The sequence below is a fragment of the Ailuropoda melanoleuca genome, chromosome 1 (assembly GCF_002007445.2).
Source record: "Ailuropoda melanoleuca isolate Jingjing chromosome 1, ASM200744v2, whole genome shotgun sequence".
Taxonomy (NCBI): domain Eukaryota; kingdom Metazoa; phylum Chordata; class Mammalia; order Carnivora; family Ursidae; genus Ailuropoda; species Ailuropoda melanoleuca.
Window position 1 is genome coordinate 55,479,348 of NC_048218.1, and position 22,374 is coordinate 55,501,721.

Sequence of the window (22,374 nt, forward strand, 5' to 3'; positions counted from 1 at the left end):
AGCAGTGTGGTTTATTTTGTTTTATTTTTTATTTTTTTTAAAGATTTTATTTATTTATCTGTCAGAGAGAGAGAGCACAAGCAGGGGGAGCAACAGAGGGAGGGAGAAGAAGGCTCCCTGCCGAGCAAGGAGCCCAATGTGGGACTCAGTCCCAGGACTCTGGGATCATGACCCGTGCCAAAGGCAGACACTTAACGACTGAGACACCCAGGCGTCCCAGGAGTGTGGTTTACAAGAAGAAGGGAAGTTGTAGCCGGGTTTTGGGTGGGCATCGTTGTAACTGCATGGCAGTTTAACTCTTCCCTTAGCCCGCGCATGTATCCTTTATCCTTCCAAGGGAATCTGAGGCTACTCTCTAAGAGGTGGACTTCAAGAGCTCACTGTGTACTACAGAGGCTTACAGCAAAAAAGCTATTATAAAAACATGCTGGGTATTGAGAGAGTATGCATTGGGAAGATGTGCCCAGAGGAATCAAGGGAGTCTTTGACCTCAGCGAGGCACTCAAGCAGTCTAAAAGGAAGAGTATTTTACCACAGCTCGGCTTTGGGGGCAAAAGGAGAAAGGGAAGAGCATCTTAGAAGTGGCAACATGTTCAAGTGTGCCGAAGCCTGAGGAAGCCGAGCAAGCTGGGAAACTGAAAGTACGTGATTTGGCCCGACGTGGGGGTGCGGAGCGGGCAGCGGCTCGCACATGGAACACTGGATGAGCCCAAGTTACCAGAAAGAGCAAGCAAACTCACTTGCACAATTTCCTAAACGCAGTGGCCTAGGATGGCAGCTTTCTCTTGCCAAGATACTTACTCTCCCTTCTCTCCGAAGCTTCCCGCGGCACCGACCAGCACCTGGACTGCACTCTGGGACAGGGTCTCGTTCCTGTATTGTCTCTGGTAGCTTGCCTAAAAGAGATGTGCAAATTACTGTCTAGCGTGGATAACAGTAACAACTTAGTATTTCCTTTATGGAAAAATGGTCTGTGAGAAAGAAGTCAAAATCCCTAAATAATCTACTACCTCTACAAAAAGAATGTTTCTATGCAGTCCAGACCTTGCAATCGGTGCAGAAGTTCCGTCTGAGCTTTGGGTAAAATCAAACTGGTTCCCTGGGAAACTAGGTTCCTACTAGATGTTAATTAGGCTTTCAGAAATAAGTGGCATTCTGGGGCCAAATAAATATGGGAACTTCCTGCTGCAAGCATATCCCCATCTTAAAAGTTTATAATGCATATTAGAAAATGAAAGACTGAGAAATCCTATAGTAAAGAATCCTGGTTTATATCTCTAATTTCATTTTTCCAAATATTTTGACAACACAACTCTGTTTTTTCCAGTCTATTATAAGCATTAAATGAACTGCTGCTGTTGTACAGAAAACAGTCACTTGTTCATTCGGTCCATATACTGAGAGCCCACTTTGCTTCAGGCACTATGCAGATGCAGAAGCCGCTGGCTGACACTGCCCCCCCCCCCCCCCCCCCCCCCGTCTCAGCGTGTTGACCACTGTTAAAAAATCACTGTGCGGACCAACTGCCTAAATTGGAATGCATGATATAACTAAAGATTTTACCTCCACAGAACATGTCTCGCCTGCACAATCATTTATGGATATTGAAATGCAGTTTTGCTCTTGAGGGAGATCAGAAAGGGACAGAACTAATTTGAAGAATGAGGGAACAAAGGTTATTTGTCTGTAACACAGGAACTCAACAGGGTAACACTCTTCTTCTTAAACTTAATTAAAATACTTTCAAAATAATGTGAGATTAACATATTTTCAATATCCTTGAAGGTAAACACCATAGTTTGTAGAAAAATAAGGAAGCTGAAAGTAGTATGGAACTTCTGAAAGCTTAGTAACACAAATGACAAACAGTTAGACTCTAGAAAAATGTTAATTCTTAAATGATCATTCATACCAAAATGTAAGAAGAATTTAGAGAATGGTTGATTCCTTAAAATAACTGCCATTTATTGAGTTCCCTACCATACTATTAAATTAACTGATTTATATATATTTTGCATAGAATTATTTAATTCTTGTAAGAAATATATGGTGAAGATATTCTATTCTGTATTTCATAGATAAGAAAGCTGAGTCTCAAAGAGTTAAGTATTTTCTCCAAGATCACATTAGAAACTCAGTTCTCTCTGAATCTCAAGCCTGTCTCCCCTTCCCCCCGTTATGGTTGGGGGATGTTGTCTCTCCTATACTACTGTCTTGTCCTGCTCTGCTTCCTCTTCTAACGTACAATAGGAGAGAGGGTATTGCCCCAGTTAATAATAACTGGCTGAGATTTAAATAAAAGCTCTCAAAGCTTTGAAAACTATAATAGACTAGTTAATATTACGGTTGGAGCAGTGACTATTAGAATTGAGGTTGCAGAAACCAAATTAAACCAAGATAAACATGAAAATATGTCTAGAACAAAGAAGGGCTAAAAAGATGCTAGATGAGATAAAGAGCTGGAGAAAAGAACAGAAAGATCTAACTTACTTTTAAAAATAGGATTTCCTGGTTAAGACCCAATACATAGCACAAAATCAACAAAGATATAATGGTAGAAAACAAACATTTAGGGCAAGAAATCAAAAAAGTACAAGGAACATATATTACAGAAAGCATAGACTATCACAAGTGAAAAAAAAATCTAAGAGGTCTTGCAGTTAGCATTTTCCTCTTTTACAAATGGGAAGAATAAAGACTAAAAAGAGTAAGTCCTGAGTCACATTATTAAGGGAAGCAAGACCCAAAATGGAGTCTCCTGTATTGATTTGGAGGGTTCTTGAATACTATATTTTCTTGAAATAAATTAAAAATCTGGAAGCGACTCAAAGATATGATATCATAAAATCTGCTGGTGGAACAAAACACCATATGGGCATAAGTTCATCCTTCATGACACTGCCTCAACTGCTTAAAGAAATTATTTAGGTCCTTGGAAAAGCTGCCTTTGAGAGTCAACCTCTTTGCCAGGACCAATGCTGAAGAGAGAGCAATTGTGCCCTATAGACCTTCCATTTCCCAAGTTAGAATGAACACATAAAATGCTTGGAATTCTGTATGGCTGGAATAGCCAAGACATGCATGAGAGTTCCATATGCAATGAGGAAGGCCCAACACGAACACTTTGAGAGCATGAGTCATGGCAACAAGTCAAGATCCTGACCTGGATGGTAAATGGTAACTAGGCTATTAGCAGTTTCCCACAGAGTCCAGGATGCTGCTGTGCCACAGAATTTCTCTAACTTATCTAAGATTTGATCTGAAAACTACTCTCTACCTGCAGTTATAGGCAAAGTTGGTGGTATCTTTCATGAAAAACTAGTGTGGACACAGAAATGGGTGGTGTTGTGGAAATGGCTGCATAACACACCTGAAGGTTGAGTTCAGCTGTAATTCCTGCCTTGGGATCTGTGAAATTCCCAAATTCTTTTTAATAAAACACCTTTTACTTAGGCTAATTTGGATGGATCTATTTTCCTTTTCCTTCTTTTGGCCGTCAAGCAGATTCCTAACTTCCCTTTGCCTTTGTAACAATCTATTAAGCAATGCAGGTAAGCATAATCAAAATGTCTTTAGTGAAGGGAAAGTTTTCAGGATGATTTTAGGCCCAAATATCATTTAAAAAGTGTATGATCAAGTACTAACTATTTGTGTCGACAAGAGACGCCTGTTGGCCAGCTCCATTGCTTCAAAGTTAAGGGTCTCATCTATTTCCTTGTTACAGCCTAGACATGTCACCTTTTGATGTTCCGTTGGGTCTTCTTGGCTTAACTAAATGAAACAGAAATAAAAACAAAAAAATAATACACAAATATTAACATATTGTTAAGCATAACCCTCAAGCAATTCACCTAAAATATTGGTTTGAAAAATTATAGAAAATCTGTTAAATACAGAAAAAGTATTCAGATGAGTTTCCTCATCATTTCACAGTTACCTAGAAGGTAAAATAATTGCCAGTTTTGGAGGAAAGGAGTTATGTCATATTTTTATGTCTACATGACATTATTGACATTTTATAAAAGCTACCACATATATGATCCCACTTGAAACCAATGGTTCTGAAAGTGTGGTCCCCCAGGAGCCTCAGCGTCACCTGGAAAATGTTAGAAATGCACATTCTCAGACCCCAAAACAGACCTGCTCAGTCAGAAAGTCTGGGGAACAGGGCAGCACTCTGTTTTTACAAACCCATTACATGATTCTTGCTGCCACTAAAGCTTGACAATTACTGCCTTAACCTAATCACTTAAGGTAGTGTAGAAAGTGAACTTAGATGGGGAGATGGGGATTATGAATAACTTCATTTTACAGATGAGAAAGCTGAAGCTTAGAGAAAATGAAAGATTTGCTCAAGATAATAAAGCTATTTATTAAGTGACAAAGCCAGGATACAAACCCAGATTTTCTGAGTCCAAGGCTAGTGCTCTATCTATAACACCATAGTATCCCCCATGTTTGATTATCTGCCGTCTGAAGCAGATCAAGTGTCAGAGTGGGGGCCTCAACCTTGACTTTGCACTAGAGTCAGCTATAAAAACACATATTTCTAGGCCCCACCTTAGACCATTGGCATTATTAGAATCTCCTGAGTGGGGTTGGGAAATAGGGCCATATTTTAATTTTAGATGAATCTGATGCAGTCAGATTAGCAAAAGGCCACAATCAGAAATTGGGAGCTACTATAGAAAATAAATGGATTTGATTTGGTGCTTGTCTTATCCAGAAATCCTGGCAGTATTCCTGTAGGCAGAGGGCTAGGTTCTGAGTCCCCATCTGGAGCTTCAAGCACTGGTTGGTGTATATGAAATGGATTTTGGGGAATCCTACTTTATAGAAACTAATTATCTTATGTCTATACTCCTAGAAGTTGGCTCCTCATATTGTATGATGCAGCAAAACATGACAAAAACTGCATCATACAGTATGCACTGAAACATTGCATTGAAAACTGGATGTAACACAGGAGATAGCAAAGCAGCAGGAGCACAGAGAAGATTCCAGAATGACTTCGATTGTTTCTCCTTATGGCAACCATGACGGACTGGGGAGTTACACACCCTTTAATGACTAAGAAGTCTGAGCACAGAGATTCTAAAGCGTATCTTAGAAGCAGGAGGTGACATCTCACCCACACCTAAACTTATGATACTGGCTTTGAATTCTATTTTATATCAAAAAATAATATTAATCATAAGTGAGGGGCTAGCAAGTACTTGGCATAGATAATAGTGTAAACAAATGCTAAATAAATGCTGAACAAAGGCACCGGTCCACTGTCAATATAATAAAAAAACTAGGCATTTTCTCATGCTCACTCTCTTCTTTTATGGCATCGTTTATAGGGAACTCCAAAGCATTGCTCCTATAGATGACACATACATATACAGGAGATTTATGTATAGGAGATATACAGGTAGGAGATATATATACCTGCGTATATGTACATCTATAATTCCTACATGTACATCCCTGACATATGTATCCCATATATATGTATATATTTACATATATTACATTAAGACTTACTAAATGTAATGATATCTACTTGGAAGGAGTAAACAAAAGATATGACTTGCTTACCGCATACGGGTTTTGAAGTATAATTGCTTTCTCAACCATATTCCAATCCGCGTTAGCAAGATCTTTGTCAAATTTGAGTGCAGAGGCTGCAGATTTGGTTAGCTCTTGAAAATGTTGAAATGTACAACAAAGTGATTTATACTTTGTCGATGTGACATCACGAAGACCTTTGGTATGAAGAGTATGTTTTATCAATAATAAGGACAGCACCATTTGATATGGATTACAAAGTTTCCTTTTGTTCCTACTGTCACCAACTATTTTTTATTTAAGTTAAAGACTCAACATAAATTGTTTAATAATGGAAACATTGAAAATTTCAAGCTTTTCTACTTTCATACTCCTCAAAAAAGCTGAGGTACATAATAAAAACAGTAATAGTTAATATTTATTGAGTACTTATTCTATGCTGAGAAAACACTTCTTAGCACGTTGAACATATTAAGTCTTTGATTACCTTACCCATCTTTTAAAAGCCCTTTTTCCCAGTTTAATAGGTGAGGAGACAGAAGAACAGAGGTATAATGATTAATTGTATGGCAACTTGACTGGGCTACAGGATACCCAGATATTTGGTAATATTATTCTAGGTGTGTCTGTGAAGGTGTTTCTGGATAAGAATAACATTTAAGTTGGTAGACTGGGTAAGACAGATTGCCCTCCTCACTTATGGTAAGCCTCATCCAAACCACTGGAGTCCTGAATAGAACAAAAGAAAATTCACTCTCTCTGCCTCACAGTCTTTGAGTTGGGACATCAGTCCTCTCTGCCTTTGCATTTGGACAGGAACTTCCACTATTGGCTTTCCTGGTTCTCAGACCTTTGGACTGCAGATCTTCTCACCTTCCATGATCACATGAACCAATTTCCTATAATAATATCATATGTATACGTACACAGAATAGATGACACATACATATATAGGAGATTTATGTATAGGAGATATACATGTAGGAGATATATATATCTGCGTATATGTATATCTGTAATTCCTACATATACATCCCTGACATATGTATCTCATATATATGTATATATTTACAAATATACAGAATATAATTAAGTATACATATATGTAGGAGATACATATGTAGGAGGTATCAATGTAGATATATACATATATATATATATATCCTACCCAAATGTAATATCATGTATATACATGATAAGTATATATGATATATATATGTCCAGACCTCATTAAAGTTTGAAGGATTCTTCCTATCAGACACAAATTCCTTTTTATGAGCCATAGAAGCTTCCTTGGAAAGCAATAATATTCCGTGAGCAAATGTTCATTGCTCTCAGGGCAAATAAACAGGTGCTCCTCGATAAGAATTTTAGAATTATTTAGCTACTAAGTAGAACATATGATACTCTTTGCAAAACTTCCCCTCTTCAATCTTTTCTTCCCAATTCACTATGTTAAGGCTCAGAGAATTTTAAAAAGAGAAACAGTTTTGTTGCAAATACAAGGAAGGCAGGCAGATTGGGTAATGCGACCTCATGGAGTCTCAGATTGATTAAAAATGCCATTAGGATGAAAGCTCTGAGTCACAGAAAGGGTGACAGAGCCTTTGGGAACATAATGGATTGAAAGCATCAAAGCTATTTGTTTCTAGTTCCTCAACTGCTACCTCGTTGCATGACCTGGGGCAGGAACTTTCAACTCTCTAGATCTCCATTTTCCCCTTGTTAAAAAGTAGAAGATGAAAACGGACACACTGCATACTGCATTTGCCTCCTACAACTGCTATTTCTGCTTCCATGCACCTCCCACCTGCAATCAGTTATCCACAGATGAGAGTGAACCACATAATTACACTTACTTGCATAAGACCGGTCAAGGAATTTCTTTTGCCTATAGAATAAATTCTTAAAATCCAAGGCCCTTCATTACTTAACTCCTTCCTACCTCTCCCATCTGGACATTCTTCACTATCTGCTTGTTCTCAAAGGGTCAAACCCTGTTTCCTTGAACACACTCAGTTTCTAGCTTCCTCAGGAACCTAGCCTCCATTTTTTTTTCTACCTTATGTAGGTGTGATTTGTTTACTTTGATGTGCACATGACTCTCTGGTCCTGCCTCATTTGACCTGTTATAACTGTTTCTCCTTTCTCCAACATAAGCTCCATCAACATAGAAATCCTGTCTGTCTTCATAATGCATCATTATTAGTTAGAATAGTGCCTGGCATATAGGAGGCTTTCAGTAAAAGTATGTTGAATAATTGAATAACCTTATTGTATTACTTTATTTAAACTAGACTAATGCAAATAAATAATCTTTTTAAATATATAAGTTTATTGGCCTAAACTGTTTATATGCTTTTTTAAAAAAGCCTAGTCCCAGGACCCTGGGATTATGACCTGAGCTGAAGGCAGACGCTTAACTGACTGAGCTACCCAGGCCCCCTGTTCATACACTTGTATATAGAGATCCAATTTCCTCTTCAATTAGACACAGTTGATTTTCATTTATGTGGCTTCTTTCCTCATTATTAGCAATTCTTTAGCATTCTTAGAATGTCGTCTCTTCACTCAGTAATAGTAATTACTAGGGGTAACCTAGTAATTAGTAGGGCATATCTAGTAATTAGTAAATACTAGGACTTACCTAGTTTACTAACTGCCATTGGCAAAATAAATCTATTGACAATCAAGGTAACTAAACATACTGACACTCCATGAAATAATACCTAGAATAGAAAGAAAAATACAAAGTAAGTATGCATGATAATTTCTTGTAATAGATTCTATATTTACCAATGTAAATTAAACTAGATTGTACTAGGTCAATAAATGTTCATAGTAGGAGAGAATTTGAATGTCAGGCATGATGCAAGTACTCTGGGGATTCTCTATCATCCTGCATATATTTTATTCATGTTTTTGGAACCAAATCAAGACTCAGAATTTGGCCAGAGCCAGAATTCCACAGGCATCAGTAACTTGTTAAAATTTCCTGAAGCATTCTAACGTGCATTCAAAGTTGAGGACCACTAAGTTAGTTAATTTAATAATAATATGAGCTAACATCTATATAGTAAGCATAGAGCACAAAATATCAGGCTTATTTAATCCTCACTACAATTCTATGTAGTAAATACCAATATTGTCCAATTACACAGGTAGGAAACTCAGGCACTGTTACTTACCCAAGATCATTTAACTTGTGAGTCCTAGGGACAGGATTAAGTTATTTTTAACCCTTTCCTGTAGTGCTGCTTCATGAGTATTAAAAAGTTAGCTGGAGAGTAGTTAAGATGGCGGAAGAGTAGGGGACCCCTTTTTCAGCCGGTCCCCTAAGGCGAGTTGAATAGGTACCAGACCAGCCTGAACATCCACGGAATCAGCCTGAGATGCAGGAAGATACATCTGGATCTCTACAAATGAACATCTCCAGCGCTGAGTATTGAGGTATGAAGCGGGGAGCCATGAAACTGTGCACAGATATCAGAAGATAAACGGAAGAGGGAGGGAGCTGCCGCATTCGGGTGCCGAGAAGCGGTAGCCACCTGCACAGGGGAGTGGGTGGACTCGCGACCGGCACCTGCGAGAGAGCAGATGGAGACCGTGAGCCAGGGAACACGCTCCACCAGACTGAAACGGAACTCCGGTGTGCTTACTGGAACCAGACTGAGACCGGGAGCTCCGGGAGTGCACAGGGGTGGCTGGTGGCTGGCGGTGTTAGAAACACAAAGGACAGAGAGGCGCCAGCCCTGGAATTGAGGGCTGGGACGCCGGGTGTGGGACGCACATCCCGGGATGCTGCAGGGTTGAGCAGCAGCAACAGAAACAGAGTTAACGTGGCCAGAACATCAGTGGAGAAGGGTCCGCGAGCACTCTGTTCTGAGACAGAGGCTGAGATTTGGCCACTGCTGCTCTGACTCTCAGAAGGGCACAGCAAACTGCCAGGGAAAGCCGTATGAGAACAAAAGCCTGGAAATACCGGCTCACAGTGTGCCCATCCCATCCCCCCTCGCAGGGGACATGGAGACTCTACCCAAACAGGGTTGCCTGAGTATCGGAGCGGCAGGCCCCTCCCCCAGAAGGCAGGCTGAAAAATCAAGAAGCCCATCCCTAAGATCCCTATAAAACAAGGGCACACAGCCTGGGTCCCGGTCAATAATTTGGGCTCTGGACAACCCCACAACCTCTCCTCGAGAAAGGTTGAGAAGGAGAAATCCCCCCCAGCAAAGAAAAGACAATGAGCCTGGGGCCTCTGCCACAGAACTAATGGATATAGATATAACCAAATTATTAGAAATGGAATTCAGAGTAACAATGGTCAAGATGATGTGTAGACTTGAAAAAAGTATTAACGAAAATGTTAATGAGAATATAGAATTTCTAAGGGCGGAAATGAGAGCGAATCTGGCAGAAATTAAAAATTCTATGAGCCAAATGCAGTCAAAACTAGAGGCTCTGACGGCCAGGGTCACTGAGGCAGAAGAACGTATTACCGAATTGGAGGATGGGTTAGTAGAAGAGAAAACTAAAATAGAATCTGGACTTGAAAAAAATCCACTCTCATGAATGTAGGTTACGGGAGATTACTGACTCAATGAAACGTTCCAATGTCAGAATCATTGGCATCCCCAAGGGGGTGGAGAAAAACAGAGGTCTAGAAGAGATATTTGAACAAATTGTAGCTGAAAACGTCCCTAATCTAGCGAGGGAAACAAACATTCGTGTCCAAGAGGCAGAGAGGACCCCTCCCAAGCTCAACCACGACAAACCTACGCCACATCACGTCATAGTGCAATTTGCAAATATTAGATCCAAGGATACAGTATTGAAAGTGGCCAGGGCAAAGAAATTTCTCACGTACCAAGGCAAAGGTATCAGAATTAAGTCACACCTGTCTATACAGACCTGGAATGAGAGAAAGGGTCGGGGGGGGGGCATTTTTAAAGCTCTTTCAGAGAAAAACATGCAACCAAGGATCCTTTATCTAGCAAGGCTATCGTTCAGAATTGATGGAGAAATAAAGACGTTCCAAAATCGCCAGTCATTAACCAATTTCGTAACTACGAAACCAGCCCTACAGGAGATATTAAGGGGGGTTCTATAAAGGTAAAAAGGCCCCAAGAGTGATACAGAACAGAAAGTCACAATCGATAGAAACAAAGACTGTACTGGCAACATGGCATCATTAAAATCATATCTCTCAATATTCAGTCTCAATGTAAATGGCCTAAATGCTCCCATAAAATGCCACAGGGTTGCCGATTGGATAAAAAGACATGACCCGTCCATTTGCTGTCTACAAGAGACTCATTTTGAACCTAAAGATACAGTCAAACTTAAAGTAAAGGGATGGAATACAATCTTTCACGCCAATGGACCTCAAAAGAAAGCTGGGGTAGCAATTCTCATATTAGACAGATTGGATTTTAAACTAAAGACTATAGTTAGAGACACAGANTAGAGAGAGATACAGAAGGGCACTATATTATTCTTAAAGGAAGTATTCAACAAGTGGATATGACAATTATAAATATATATGCCCCCAAAAGGGGAGCAGCAAGATACACAAGCCAACTCTTTCTTTTTTTAAAAGATTTTATTTATTTATGTGACAGAGAGACAGCCAGTGAGAGAGGGAACACAGGGGAGTTCTTCTTCCTCAAGAAGCAGGCCCAGCAGAGGAGCCCAATGTGGGACTCGATCCCAGAACCCTGGGATCACGCCCTGAGCCGAAGGCAGACGCCTAACGACTGCGCTACCCAGGCGCCCCGACACAAGCCAACTCTTAACCAGAATAAAGAGACATATAGATAAAAATACGTTAATAGTAGGGGACCTTAACACTCCACTATCAGAAACAGACAGAACACCCATGCAAAAAATCANAAGCAAAGAATCAAAGGCTTTGAATGCCATACTCGACGAGTTGGACCTCATAGATATATATAGAACACTACACCCCAGAACCAAAGAATACTCATTCTGTTCTAATGCCCATGGAACATTCTTAAGAATAGACAATATTCTGGGACACAAAACAGGTCTCAACCGATACCAAAAGACTGAAATTATTCCCTGCATATTCTCAGACCACAACGCTCTGAAACTGGAACTCAACCACAAGGAAAAGTTTGGAAGAAACTCAAACACTTGGAGACTAAGAACCATCCTGCTCAGGAATGATTCGATAAACCAGGAAATCAAAAATCAATTTAAATAATTTATGGAGACCAACGAGAATGAAAACACAACAGTCCAAAACCTATGGGTTACTGCAAAGCCAGTCCTAAGGGGGAAATACATAGCCATCCAAGCCTCACTCAAAAGAATAGAAAAATCTAAAATGCAGTTTTTATATTCTCACCTCAAGAAGCTGGAACAGCAACAGAGGGACAGGCCTAATCCACTCACGAGGAAGCAGTTGACCAAGATTAGAGCAGAAATCAATGAATTAGAAACCAGGAGTACAGTAGAGCAGATCAACAGGACTAGAAGCTGGTTCTTTGAGAGAATTAATAAAATTGACAGACCACCGGAAGACTTATCCAAAAGAATAGAGAAAAGAACCAAATTAACAAAATTATGAATGAAAAAGGAGAGGTCACAACCAACACCAATGAAATTGGAAGGATTATTAGAAACTTTTATCACCAGCTATATGCCAATAAATTAAGCAATCTGGAAGAGATGGAGGCCTTCCTGGAAACCTACAAACTACCAAGACTGAAACAGGAAGAAATTGATTTTTTTTTTTAAGATTTTATTTTTATGTGACAGAGAGACAGCCAGCGAGAGAGGGAACACAGCAGGGGGAGTGGGAGAGAAAGAAGCAGGTCCTAGCAGAGGAGCCCGATGTGGGACTCGATCCCGGAACGCCGAGATCACGCCCTGAGCCTAAGGCAGACGCTTAACGACTGCGCTACCCAGGCGCCCCAGAAATTGATTTTTTAAACAGGCCAATTAATTATGAAGAGATTGAGTCAGTGATAAACAACCTTCCAAAAAACAAAACTCCAGGCCCGGATGGCTTTCCTGGGGAATTCTACCAAACATTCAAAGAAGAAATAATACCTATTCTCCTAAAGCTATTGCAAAAAATAGAAACAGAAGGAAAGCTACCAAACTCACTCTATGAGGCCAATATTACCTTGATCCCCAAACCAGGCAAAGACCCCCTCAAAAAGGAGAATTACAGACTGATTTCCCTAATGAACATGGATGCCAAAATCCTCAACAAGATCCTGGCTAATAGAATGCAACAGTACATTGAAAGGATTATCCATCATGACCAAGTGGGATTCGTCCCTGGGATGCAAGGGTGGTTCCACATTTGCAAATCGATTGGGGTCTTAGATTTTATACAGAAAGAAAAATTCAAAAATCATATGATTCTCTCAATAGATGCAGAAAAAGCATTTGACAAAATACAGCATCCTTTCCTAATTAAAACCGTTCAGAGTGTAGGGATAGAGGGTACACTCCTCAATCTCATAAAAACCAACTATGAAAAGCTTACAGCAAGCNTCAAGAATCATATGATTCTCTCAATAGATGCAGAAAAAGCATTTGACAAAATACAGCATCCTTTCCTAATTAAAACCGTTCAGAGTGTAGGGATAGAGGGTACACTCCTCAATCTCATAAAAACCAACTATGAAAAGCTTACAGCAAATATCATTCTCAATGGGGGAAAAGCTGAGAGCCTTTCCCTTAAGATCAGGAACACGACAAGGATGACCACTCTCGCCATTATTATTCAACATAGTACTAGAAGTTTTTGCAACAGCAATCAGAAGACAAAAAGGGATCAAAGGTATCCAAATCGGCAAAGAAGAAGTCAAACTGTCTCTCTTTGCAGATGACATGATACTCTATATGGAAAACCCAAAGGAATCCACTCCCAAACTATTAGAAGTTATAGAACAATTCAGTAAGGTGGCAGGATACAAAATCAATGCTCAGAAATCAGTTGTATTTCTATACACGAATAATGAGACTGAAGAAAGAGAAATTAGGGAATCCATCCCATTTACAATAACACCAAAAACCATGCGTTACCTTGGAATTAACTTAACCAGAGACGTAAAGGACCTATATGCTAGAAACTATAGATCACTTTTGAAAGATATTGAGGAAGACATAAAAAGATGGAAAAATATTCCATGCTCATGGATTGGAAGAATTAACATAGTTAAAATGTCCATACTACCCAGAGCAATCTACACTTTCAATGCTATCCCGATCAAAATACCGAGGACATTTTTCAAAGAACTGGAACAAATAGTCCTTAAATTTGTATGGAACCAGAAAAGGCCCCGAATCTCCAAGGAACTGTTGAAAAGGAAAAACAAAGCTGGGGGCATCACAATGCCGGATTTCGAGCTGTACTACAAAGCTGTGATCACAAAGACAGCATGGTACTGGCACAAAAACAGACACATCGACCAATGGAACAGAATAGAGAACCCAGAAATGGACCCTCGGCTCTTTGGGCAACTAATCTTTGATAAAGCAGGAAAAAACATCCGGTGGAAAAAAGACAGTCTCTTCAATAAATGGTGCTGGGAAAATTGGACAGCTACATGCAAAAGAATGAAACTTGACCACTCTCTCACACCATACACAAAAATAAACTCCAAATGGATGAAAGACCTCAATGTGAGACAGGAATCCATCAAAATTCTAGAGGAGAACATAGGCAACAACTTCTATGACATCGGCCAGAGCAACCTTTTTCACGACACATCTCCAAAGGCAAGAGAAATAAAAGATAAAATGAACTTATGGGACTTTATCAGGATAAAGAGCTTCTGCACAGCCAAGGAAACAGTCAAAAAAACTAAGAGACAGCCCACGGAATGGGAGAATATATTTGCAAAGGACACCACAGATAAAGGACTGGTATCCAAGATCTACAAAGAACTTCTCAAACTCAATACACGAGAAACAAATAAACAAATCATAAAATGGGCAGAAGATATGAACAGACACTTTTCCAATGAAGACATACAAATGGCTAACAGACACATGAAAAAATGTTCAAAATCATTAGCCATCAGGGAAATTCAAATCAAAACCACACTGAGATACCACCTTACGCCAGTTAGAATGGCAAAGATAGACAAGGCAAGAAACAACAATTGTTGGAGAGGATGTGGAGAAAGGGGATCCCTCCTACATTGTTGGTGGGAATGCAAGTTGGTACAGCCACTCTGGAAAACAGTGTGGAGGTCCCTTAAAAAGTTAAAAATTGAACTACCCTATGACCCAAGCCATTGCATTACTGGGTATTTACCCCAAAGATACAGATGTAGTGAAGAGAAGGGCCATATGCACCCCAATGTTCATAGCAGCTTGTCCACAATAGCTAAATCGTGGAAGGAGCCAAGATGCCCTTCAACAGATGACTGGATTAAGAAGTTGTGGTCCATATATACAATGGAATATTACTCAGCTATCAGAAAGAACGAGTTCTCAACATTTGCTGCAACATGGATGGCACTGGAGGAGATAATGCTAAGTGAAATAAGTCAAGCAGAGAAAGACAATTATCATATAATTTCTCTCATCTATGGAACATAAGAGCTAGGATGATCGGTAGGGGAAGAAAGGGATAAAGAAAGGGGGGGTAATCAGAAGGGGGAATGAAGCATGAGAGACTGTGGACTCTGAGAAACAGACTGAGAGCTTCAGAGGGGAGGGGGATGGGGGAATAGGATAGGCTGGTGATTGGTAATAAGGAGGGCACGTATTGCATGGTGCACTGGGTGTTATAGCAACTAATGAATCATCGAACTTTACATCAGAAATCAGGGATGTACTGTATGGTGACTAACATAATATAATAAAAAAAAACATTAAAAAAAAGTTAGCTGGAGGGTTCAGCCAAATTAAATTAAGGAAGAAATGTGACTTCTCAACTTGTGTTCTACTAGTTACTACTAGTGAGAGCATCTCACTACATGATTTTATTTACTAGGGTTTTATCTCAAATCAGGTGTACACAGCATCACTATCATCATCATCATAGCTTATATTTATTGTACATTTACAATATGTTAAACAGTGTATTAAGCATTTTATGTACATTTTCTATTTCTCAAATAACCCTTTGAGATAGTGGTGTGCTAGAGCTGATTTTTACGAGCTCATGAGAGTTCATCATTACATTTACTATGGAGTTCATTGTTGCTTTGTTAGTGACAGTGATTACACAAAGGAAATTGGCAAATACTACCAATTAGGGCTCCCTCTGACCCCTAAGAAAGTTACTTGTTAAACATTTGCTAGCACACTATTGGTATTATTAGGTCCCTTTTGGAATGGAGTGACATGTGTGATGGGGTGGGTTTTAATTAACTTGCTGATGGCCACACAGATAACAGCAGCCAACTAGAAATTTCAGAATCCAGGTCCATGTACAATGTCTACCATTACACTGGTCAGGATGTGTGGTGCTGAACTGACCTTGATTATTCAGGCATGTGGAGATAGTTAAAAAGAAGGGGGAGATCATGTAATATTAGATAATTCTAGTTTTAAAAGCAGTGTTTGAATGTTTAATTTTTTAATGTTTGGGCTATTATCTAATTAGACATGCAATAATTCCCTTGCTGCTCTTCCTTTTGCACTTGGAATTTATGTGTTAAAAAAAAACCCACAATGGAAATGTTAGATGCATTGTGATATCTGCATAGGAAATTTCTTACAGAGCTCCTTGTAATGTTCTTACCTGGAAATGAGGTAAAGGGAGAGTCATGCCCTTTATGCTCTGTTAGGCAGAATTTGGGGCTAGCATCAGTGAAGAGGTAACTTCATTTGACCACTAAAATGTTTTGGTTCCTAGCATTACTAAATGTGGCCTCACAAAGTTACAGAGAGCAATAGAGTCAATCTATTGGGGCTCCATCTCATGACCATGACCTGAGCCAAAACCGAGATTTGGCGCCTTGACTGACCAAGCCACCCAGGCACCCTAATCAGGTACTATTTTAAATTATTTATAAGTTTTAACTCCTTTAACCTTCATAATAAACGTATTTTAAGAATGTAATGAAAAGGGGTGCCTGGGTGGCTCAGTCAGTTAAGCGTCTTTCTTCAGCTCAGGTCATGATCCTGGGGTCCTAGGATCAAGCCCCACATCAGGGTCCCTGCTCAGCAGGGAGATTGCTTCTCCTTCTGCCTCTGTCCCCCCTGCGCCCCCCGGCTTGTGCTCCCTCTGCTTGGGCTCCCTCACTCATGCTCTCTCAAATAAATGAATAAAATCTTAAAAAAAAAAAAAAAGAGGCCAGAAGAGATAAACCTAAATGATTCAATCAGGTGTTAGAAAGCTAAGAGTAGGAACAGGTGTCTTACCTGTCTCACCTCTCTTATTTTACATGGTTTTATTGCTCTTGTAGTGAAAACCATGATTGTAATGCTAAGGAAAGGGTTTAGGAATTCCTAAGCCAGAATGTTCCCCAGGAAGAGGAAAGTTGCCAGTTTTTTTCGTCTCCCCAATCTTGCCATCATAGCTAAATCACTCCTGAAGTCTAAGTGGGGTTCAGCTACCTCACTACAAAAAAGTATTTTAGTACACAGCAACAGTATTCATAAAATGTTCAAATTAAAAACTTCATTTATCTTTACTTGAGATTTTTCCCTCTCAGAGCCAAGAGAAAGGTCAGAGTAGGCAAGCAGAAGAGCCATGTTTATATTAGGCGTTCCTTTCATTTCACTCCAGACCATTATGAATGCCCAGCGCCAGCTGAACCCATGACCAAGTCGAGACAAAAGAGGGCTCATTATTAGAAAGACCAGAAGTCTAAAAGACAAAAGAGATTTTAAAAAGTTATTCTTGCCATAGACATTTTTTCCTATTTCATTCTACTCTATTCCAATCTATTCCCTGTGGAACTGCCGATTCTCAGACAAATGAGCCATCTTTCACACACCATTAGCATGGCACCAAAAAAAGGCAGAAGGGCATTTCATAGAGAGAGATGACAAGAGGATAGCATTATTCTTTTTGTTTCTTTCTATGAAGCTTGTAGGAGGGTAATTCCACATTTCTTGAGGAAGAAAAGAAAAAGTCAGAGATGTTTTGTAGATATATTCTATTCTGGATCCCAAAAAGAAATAAAAACAAATCTAATGAATAAGAACTGAAGGGCGGAGAATGTCTTCCCTTTCTTTTTCTTTGTAGATTTTAATCTTGCTGAATCTATCCAATATTGACCAATTCATTTCTAGTTTTTCTTTTAATCACGTATCTCCTGCATTTTACACTAATTGTATCTGATAATTTGGGACTAATTTCCATTTAATTGGCACTAGGCAACTGATGTCAACTCCTAATTAGTTTTCCTAGATGGAAGTAGAATGCTACAACTCGAGGGATAGAATCTAGAGAGTATAGCCATGCTGATTTTTCCTCCTCTGCGTCAAGTCCTTTTCACTTACATGTGCAGACTCTTTCCTGCCTCTTACCATTGGAAAGAGGACTACAAAAATTATTTAAGCAAAAAGGACATTTACAAAAAGGACATCCTAATGATTTTTAAAAAGCTATTTGTAACTATAATTTAATCAGAAGGAAATTGTTATACAATATTAGGCAAACAAAAGCAACATAAAAGTTTTATTTATGATTGGTGTTGAACTTTATGAAACCTCATAGAAAAAAGTAACACTGGATGAAATATACCAAATGTTAATAGCAGTTGCCTCTGGGTAGTAAAATTATGAAAGATTTTTTTTCATTCTAATATTCTAAAATTTTATAGAGTGCTAGGATTGCTTTGACATGCAGTTAGAAGTTGAAAAAAAAAACACCCCACTAAAACAGTAATTTGCTAATGATTCCTTGGCAAGTTTAAGAGGCAATTCTTCATTTTCATTCCAAGGAATGAAACATTTCTATTTAAAAAATATCTTTGGGCTTATACAATGTCCTACAAATAGAAAAATTCAAATGACATTCTTACCTTAAAACAATAAGTGTGAAATAGATATTTAATGAATAATATATGTCAGAAAATGATATATATAAATACGTATGTGCAGGAATTAGAAGTCCAGTGAAGGTAAACACCATAAGAAGAGCAACAAATGATAGACAATTCCAGAATCTGCATTTTCAGAAGAAAAAATGAATGTAGTTAATTACAGTTAACTAAACTAACACATTTATCATAAGTCTTATTCATGTGAGGCACTGTGGTAGGCCTAATCAAGAAAATAAAGATGAATAAGGCATTTACCCACACTCAAAGGGCTTATAATTTAACTGGGGAGAAAGGAGCAGTAAGGCAAATAAACAAATAATTCTAAAGCAACTACATTTAAATTAGTGTCTTTCTTTGGGGATTGATTCTGAAAACATGTTTTGGTTCATTCAGGCATCATGGTTCATGTAGCTTGAAAATCCTGGTTGTGAACACCTTGTATCATTAGGAAAAGCTAAAATTATTTACACAGTGATAGAATTAAGGCTTATTCTGAAATCTAGCTAGCACTTAGAAGATGTGAAATAATCCTTTATTCAAACGAATGCCCTTTGTAGATTCTCCATTTAGAATTTGTGAGCATATGTACATTCAAGTGCCCAAGAGCCCAGGAAAACTCTACATCACTCCAAAGTGCATGTTCTCATCTGCTACAGGCAAAGCAATTTGGAAAAGGACACTCAATTATACCAATATTGGTCATGTTTTGGTGTTGGGACCATAGGGGGCTATTTAAAATTAACTTCTTTTTATCATCCTATATATTTCCTGTGTTGAATGTCACAATATTATGTTAGTAACAAAATAAATTGAAAAGATTAAAAGGGCACATGAACACCACTTTAGGAGATGAAGATGGCTTAGTTTAACCATATGCTGTCAGACTGTCCCTGAAACCCTGAAAAGGAATGATTGTCCCTTCGCCAGAAAAATGGATTTGCCAAAAACCAGATCCAATACTAAAAACAACTCTTTCTCTGTTATAGTAATATGAATTTTCAGTTCTGAACAGTATTTAAAGATGCACAAATACCTAGGCCTTATCAGAGAAAAATTAAATGTAAAACATCTAGCCTAGGAAATATTAAGTCAAATCCTTCAAAAAACTGTTTCTGTGACCAAACTTAGGTTAATTACTGTAGGTTGTGAATTATCATCCCTTTCTTGCATATGCATGGCCATGCTTTTAATACTGTTAGCTTCTGGATTTAAATTCTGCATCCAACGTTAACTTGGAGGGAAATACACAAAGATATATTTTATGACAATTGTGTAATTTTTGTGTTTTTTTATCCTCCTTTTGACTTCACTATCAAAAGCAAATCCAATCGTTGCAGCATATGCATAGATACCCGGCCCCAAAAAAATCCCTCAAAGCATTATACCCACCTACCCACACAATTAATGAAATCCCTTGTGAACATTGAGTAGGATAATTCAATCAATTGAATGGTGAATGTGAACTACTATCATACTTTTCTCCTCATTTAACAATTACATAACTGAAAAATTTTCCTAACATTGTGGAAAAATCCTGCTGAAAACCAGATATAACAGTCTCATTAAATGAGCATAAGATGTAATCAAATGAATTAAGCAACAAATATGGAGGAGCTGTCAAGACCCTTTCATATGTTGTAGAAATTAATGGGAGAAACCTGACGAGGGGGAAACCAGATTCTTTAAGGAATCAGTTCATCAAATTCAAAGTGGGTGTGAGCTGAGCAACCAAGCTCCAACCCAGCTAATGGATGTGTGCATCCTTGTGCGTGGGTGTGTGCACGTGTGTTTGCAATAAGTCAGGCACGCTGCAAAAGAGCTTCTGACTTTTTTTTTTTTTTAAGTCCTTCTCTTTTATTTGGGGATCATGAGTATCCTAATAAATCTAAATCTTCTATGTAGCAAAGCGTCACAACCCTGTCTGTATCTAAGGGTCATCAGGGGAGAATTTTTTTTTAAATTTTAAAAATCAGAAGTCCTATGCACTCGTGATTTTGATTCAACAGATCCAGACAACTGTATTATTTTTATTCCCCAATGTTGCACAGCCAGTAGCCTAGAGAAATGACATGACCTTATGGACAGAATGTTGTCGGGATGTCAATTTGCCAGGAATAAAAGATTATGCAGGCTGGCTGGGAAGTAGTTTCTTTCTGGGAATTTCTTTCTAGAAAGGTGATGTATAAATAGAAGCATGAAAGAAGTAAGGCATCCAGTCTGCCAGCATGGAGGGGAATTTCAGGAGCAGAAACACAAGGACAGAAGTAGCACAAATAGGGAGCACGTTTGGCAAGTCTGAGGAATAGCAGAGTGACCTGTATGGCTAGGGAAGGGTCAGTGAGGGTTAGAGTGGTGGACATGAGGGGGACATAGGGCTCTGTTTTGCCATTAAAACAGCTTTCACCTGCAGCCAGAAGAGATGAGAAGTTAGTAGATGGTTTTAAACAAAAGAAATGATCTGGCTAAGGAGGAAGTGAGGCCGCTGAGGATCAGTAAAAGATCATAGGATTGACACAGTGTAGTCTGTGTGATTACAGAACTGTTTGAATTGGGGTCCAGGAGGCTATAAGCTAGAAGCATGGTCGATGATACACCTCTTCTCTTAGAAAGTAGCAAGGACCTGTTGCTGATTGCTGTAGGCTATAGGAGGATTTACTATTGTTATCCTAGATTTCCACTATCTTGGAGAGTAGGAGTTGACACATGTCATATTTTACACAGTAAGATTGTTGCAATTGAGATTATGAAGTGGTCATTTACTGGGTGGCTTAAGCAAGGTGGTAAACATGCTCATAGGAGGAGAGGAGGTCCAGGAACTGAAAGGTGGAGTAGAAGGGTCAACTGTGTGGATATTGACTGGCATCACTAAGAATGGTGATGGAGTAATGGTGCTGCAGACAGTCACAGTGAGAGGGGGGCCAAAATCTTCATGAAATGGAGAGTGTGATTCAGGGCTCTAGATATAACTACGACCAAGAGGGTGGCAGATGGTATAATGTTATGCGATGAGCTTCAAAACTGGGTTTTTCTAGGGAAGAATGATAAAGAATGACCTAGAAATGACTTTGAGGTACAGAGAGATCATCTACCTCAACTCTAAGCTCAGTAGTACCAGGTATGTGGGTGAGAAAAACACAACTTTTAAGGAATGCAAGGGAAGTAATGTCTTCAGGGGAGATCCAGGTGTCAGAGCAGAAACAGTCTTCAGAATCACTTCCCAAAGACAGAGTTGAAACACATAACATTTTTAATTCTTCCTCCAACAATTAACTGTGGCAAGTAATTCTGCCCAGCTGCTGGTACAATTGACTTCCACTGTAACTGACATGCAATTTTAATAAGTGCTCCAAAATTCTGTAAGATTCTATACTTTCAAACTTCTGACTTCTGAATTTATTCTACCTTCTATAATGTTCTCCAAAACTCCACAATCATTAATTATGCTCAGGGCCTCCGTTAATATGTGTTGCCATCGTGTGATTTAGGTCAAGTTCTCAGCCTATGTGTTGGAGCATCACCGAAAGCAGCACCCTTCTACGCTGGCACAAATTCCACTCACCCCTAAACTGGATGCTCTTGAGCAGGGCACAGTTTATACATTTGTACACTTGGCCATGTTTTCTTTTATAACACTGCCAATCCTTTTCAAATGTTCTAGCTTAATCTTTTAATTTGCTTTGCCTGCCATCTCTTCATTGTCCTTAAAACACTTGTTTTCTATTCTAGTAGCAGAGCCATCCTGAGCCATATTGCAGCCTGAGGCAAAAGGAACTAATCAGTAATGCTGATCCCATCTTTATTTAAAATTTTTCTATTTTCACCATGGATTTTT

At 39.0% G+C, this 22,374-nt stretch overlaps 1 protein-coding gene across 1 annotated transcript in view; it reads right to left on the bottom strand.

Moving 5' to 3' along the window:
• Positions 1-22,374, bottom strand: part of SLC9C1 (solute carrier family 9 member C1) — a 79,386-nt gene that overhangs the window by 32,567 nt on the left and 24,445 nt on the right. The window contains exons 9-14 of the mRNA XM_034669712.1: positions 18,522-18,665; positions 17,185-17,359; positions 8,201-8,282; positions 5,584-5,750; positions 3,646-3,771; positions 802-896 (exon numbers count right to left, since the gene is read on the bottom strand). Of these exons, the coding sequence (XP_034525603.1) occupies positions 802-896; positions 3,646-3,771; positions 5,584-5,750; positions 8,201-8,282; positions 17,185-17,359; positions 18,522-18,665 (789 nt within the window). The remainder of the gene's footprint in view (positions 1-801; positions 897-3,645; positions 3,772-5,583; positions 5,751-8,200; positions 8,283-17,184; positions 17,360-18,521; positions 18,666-22,374) is intronic.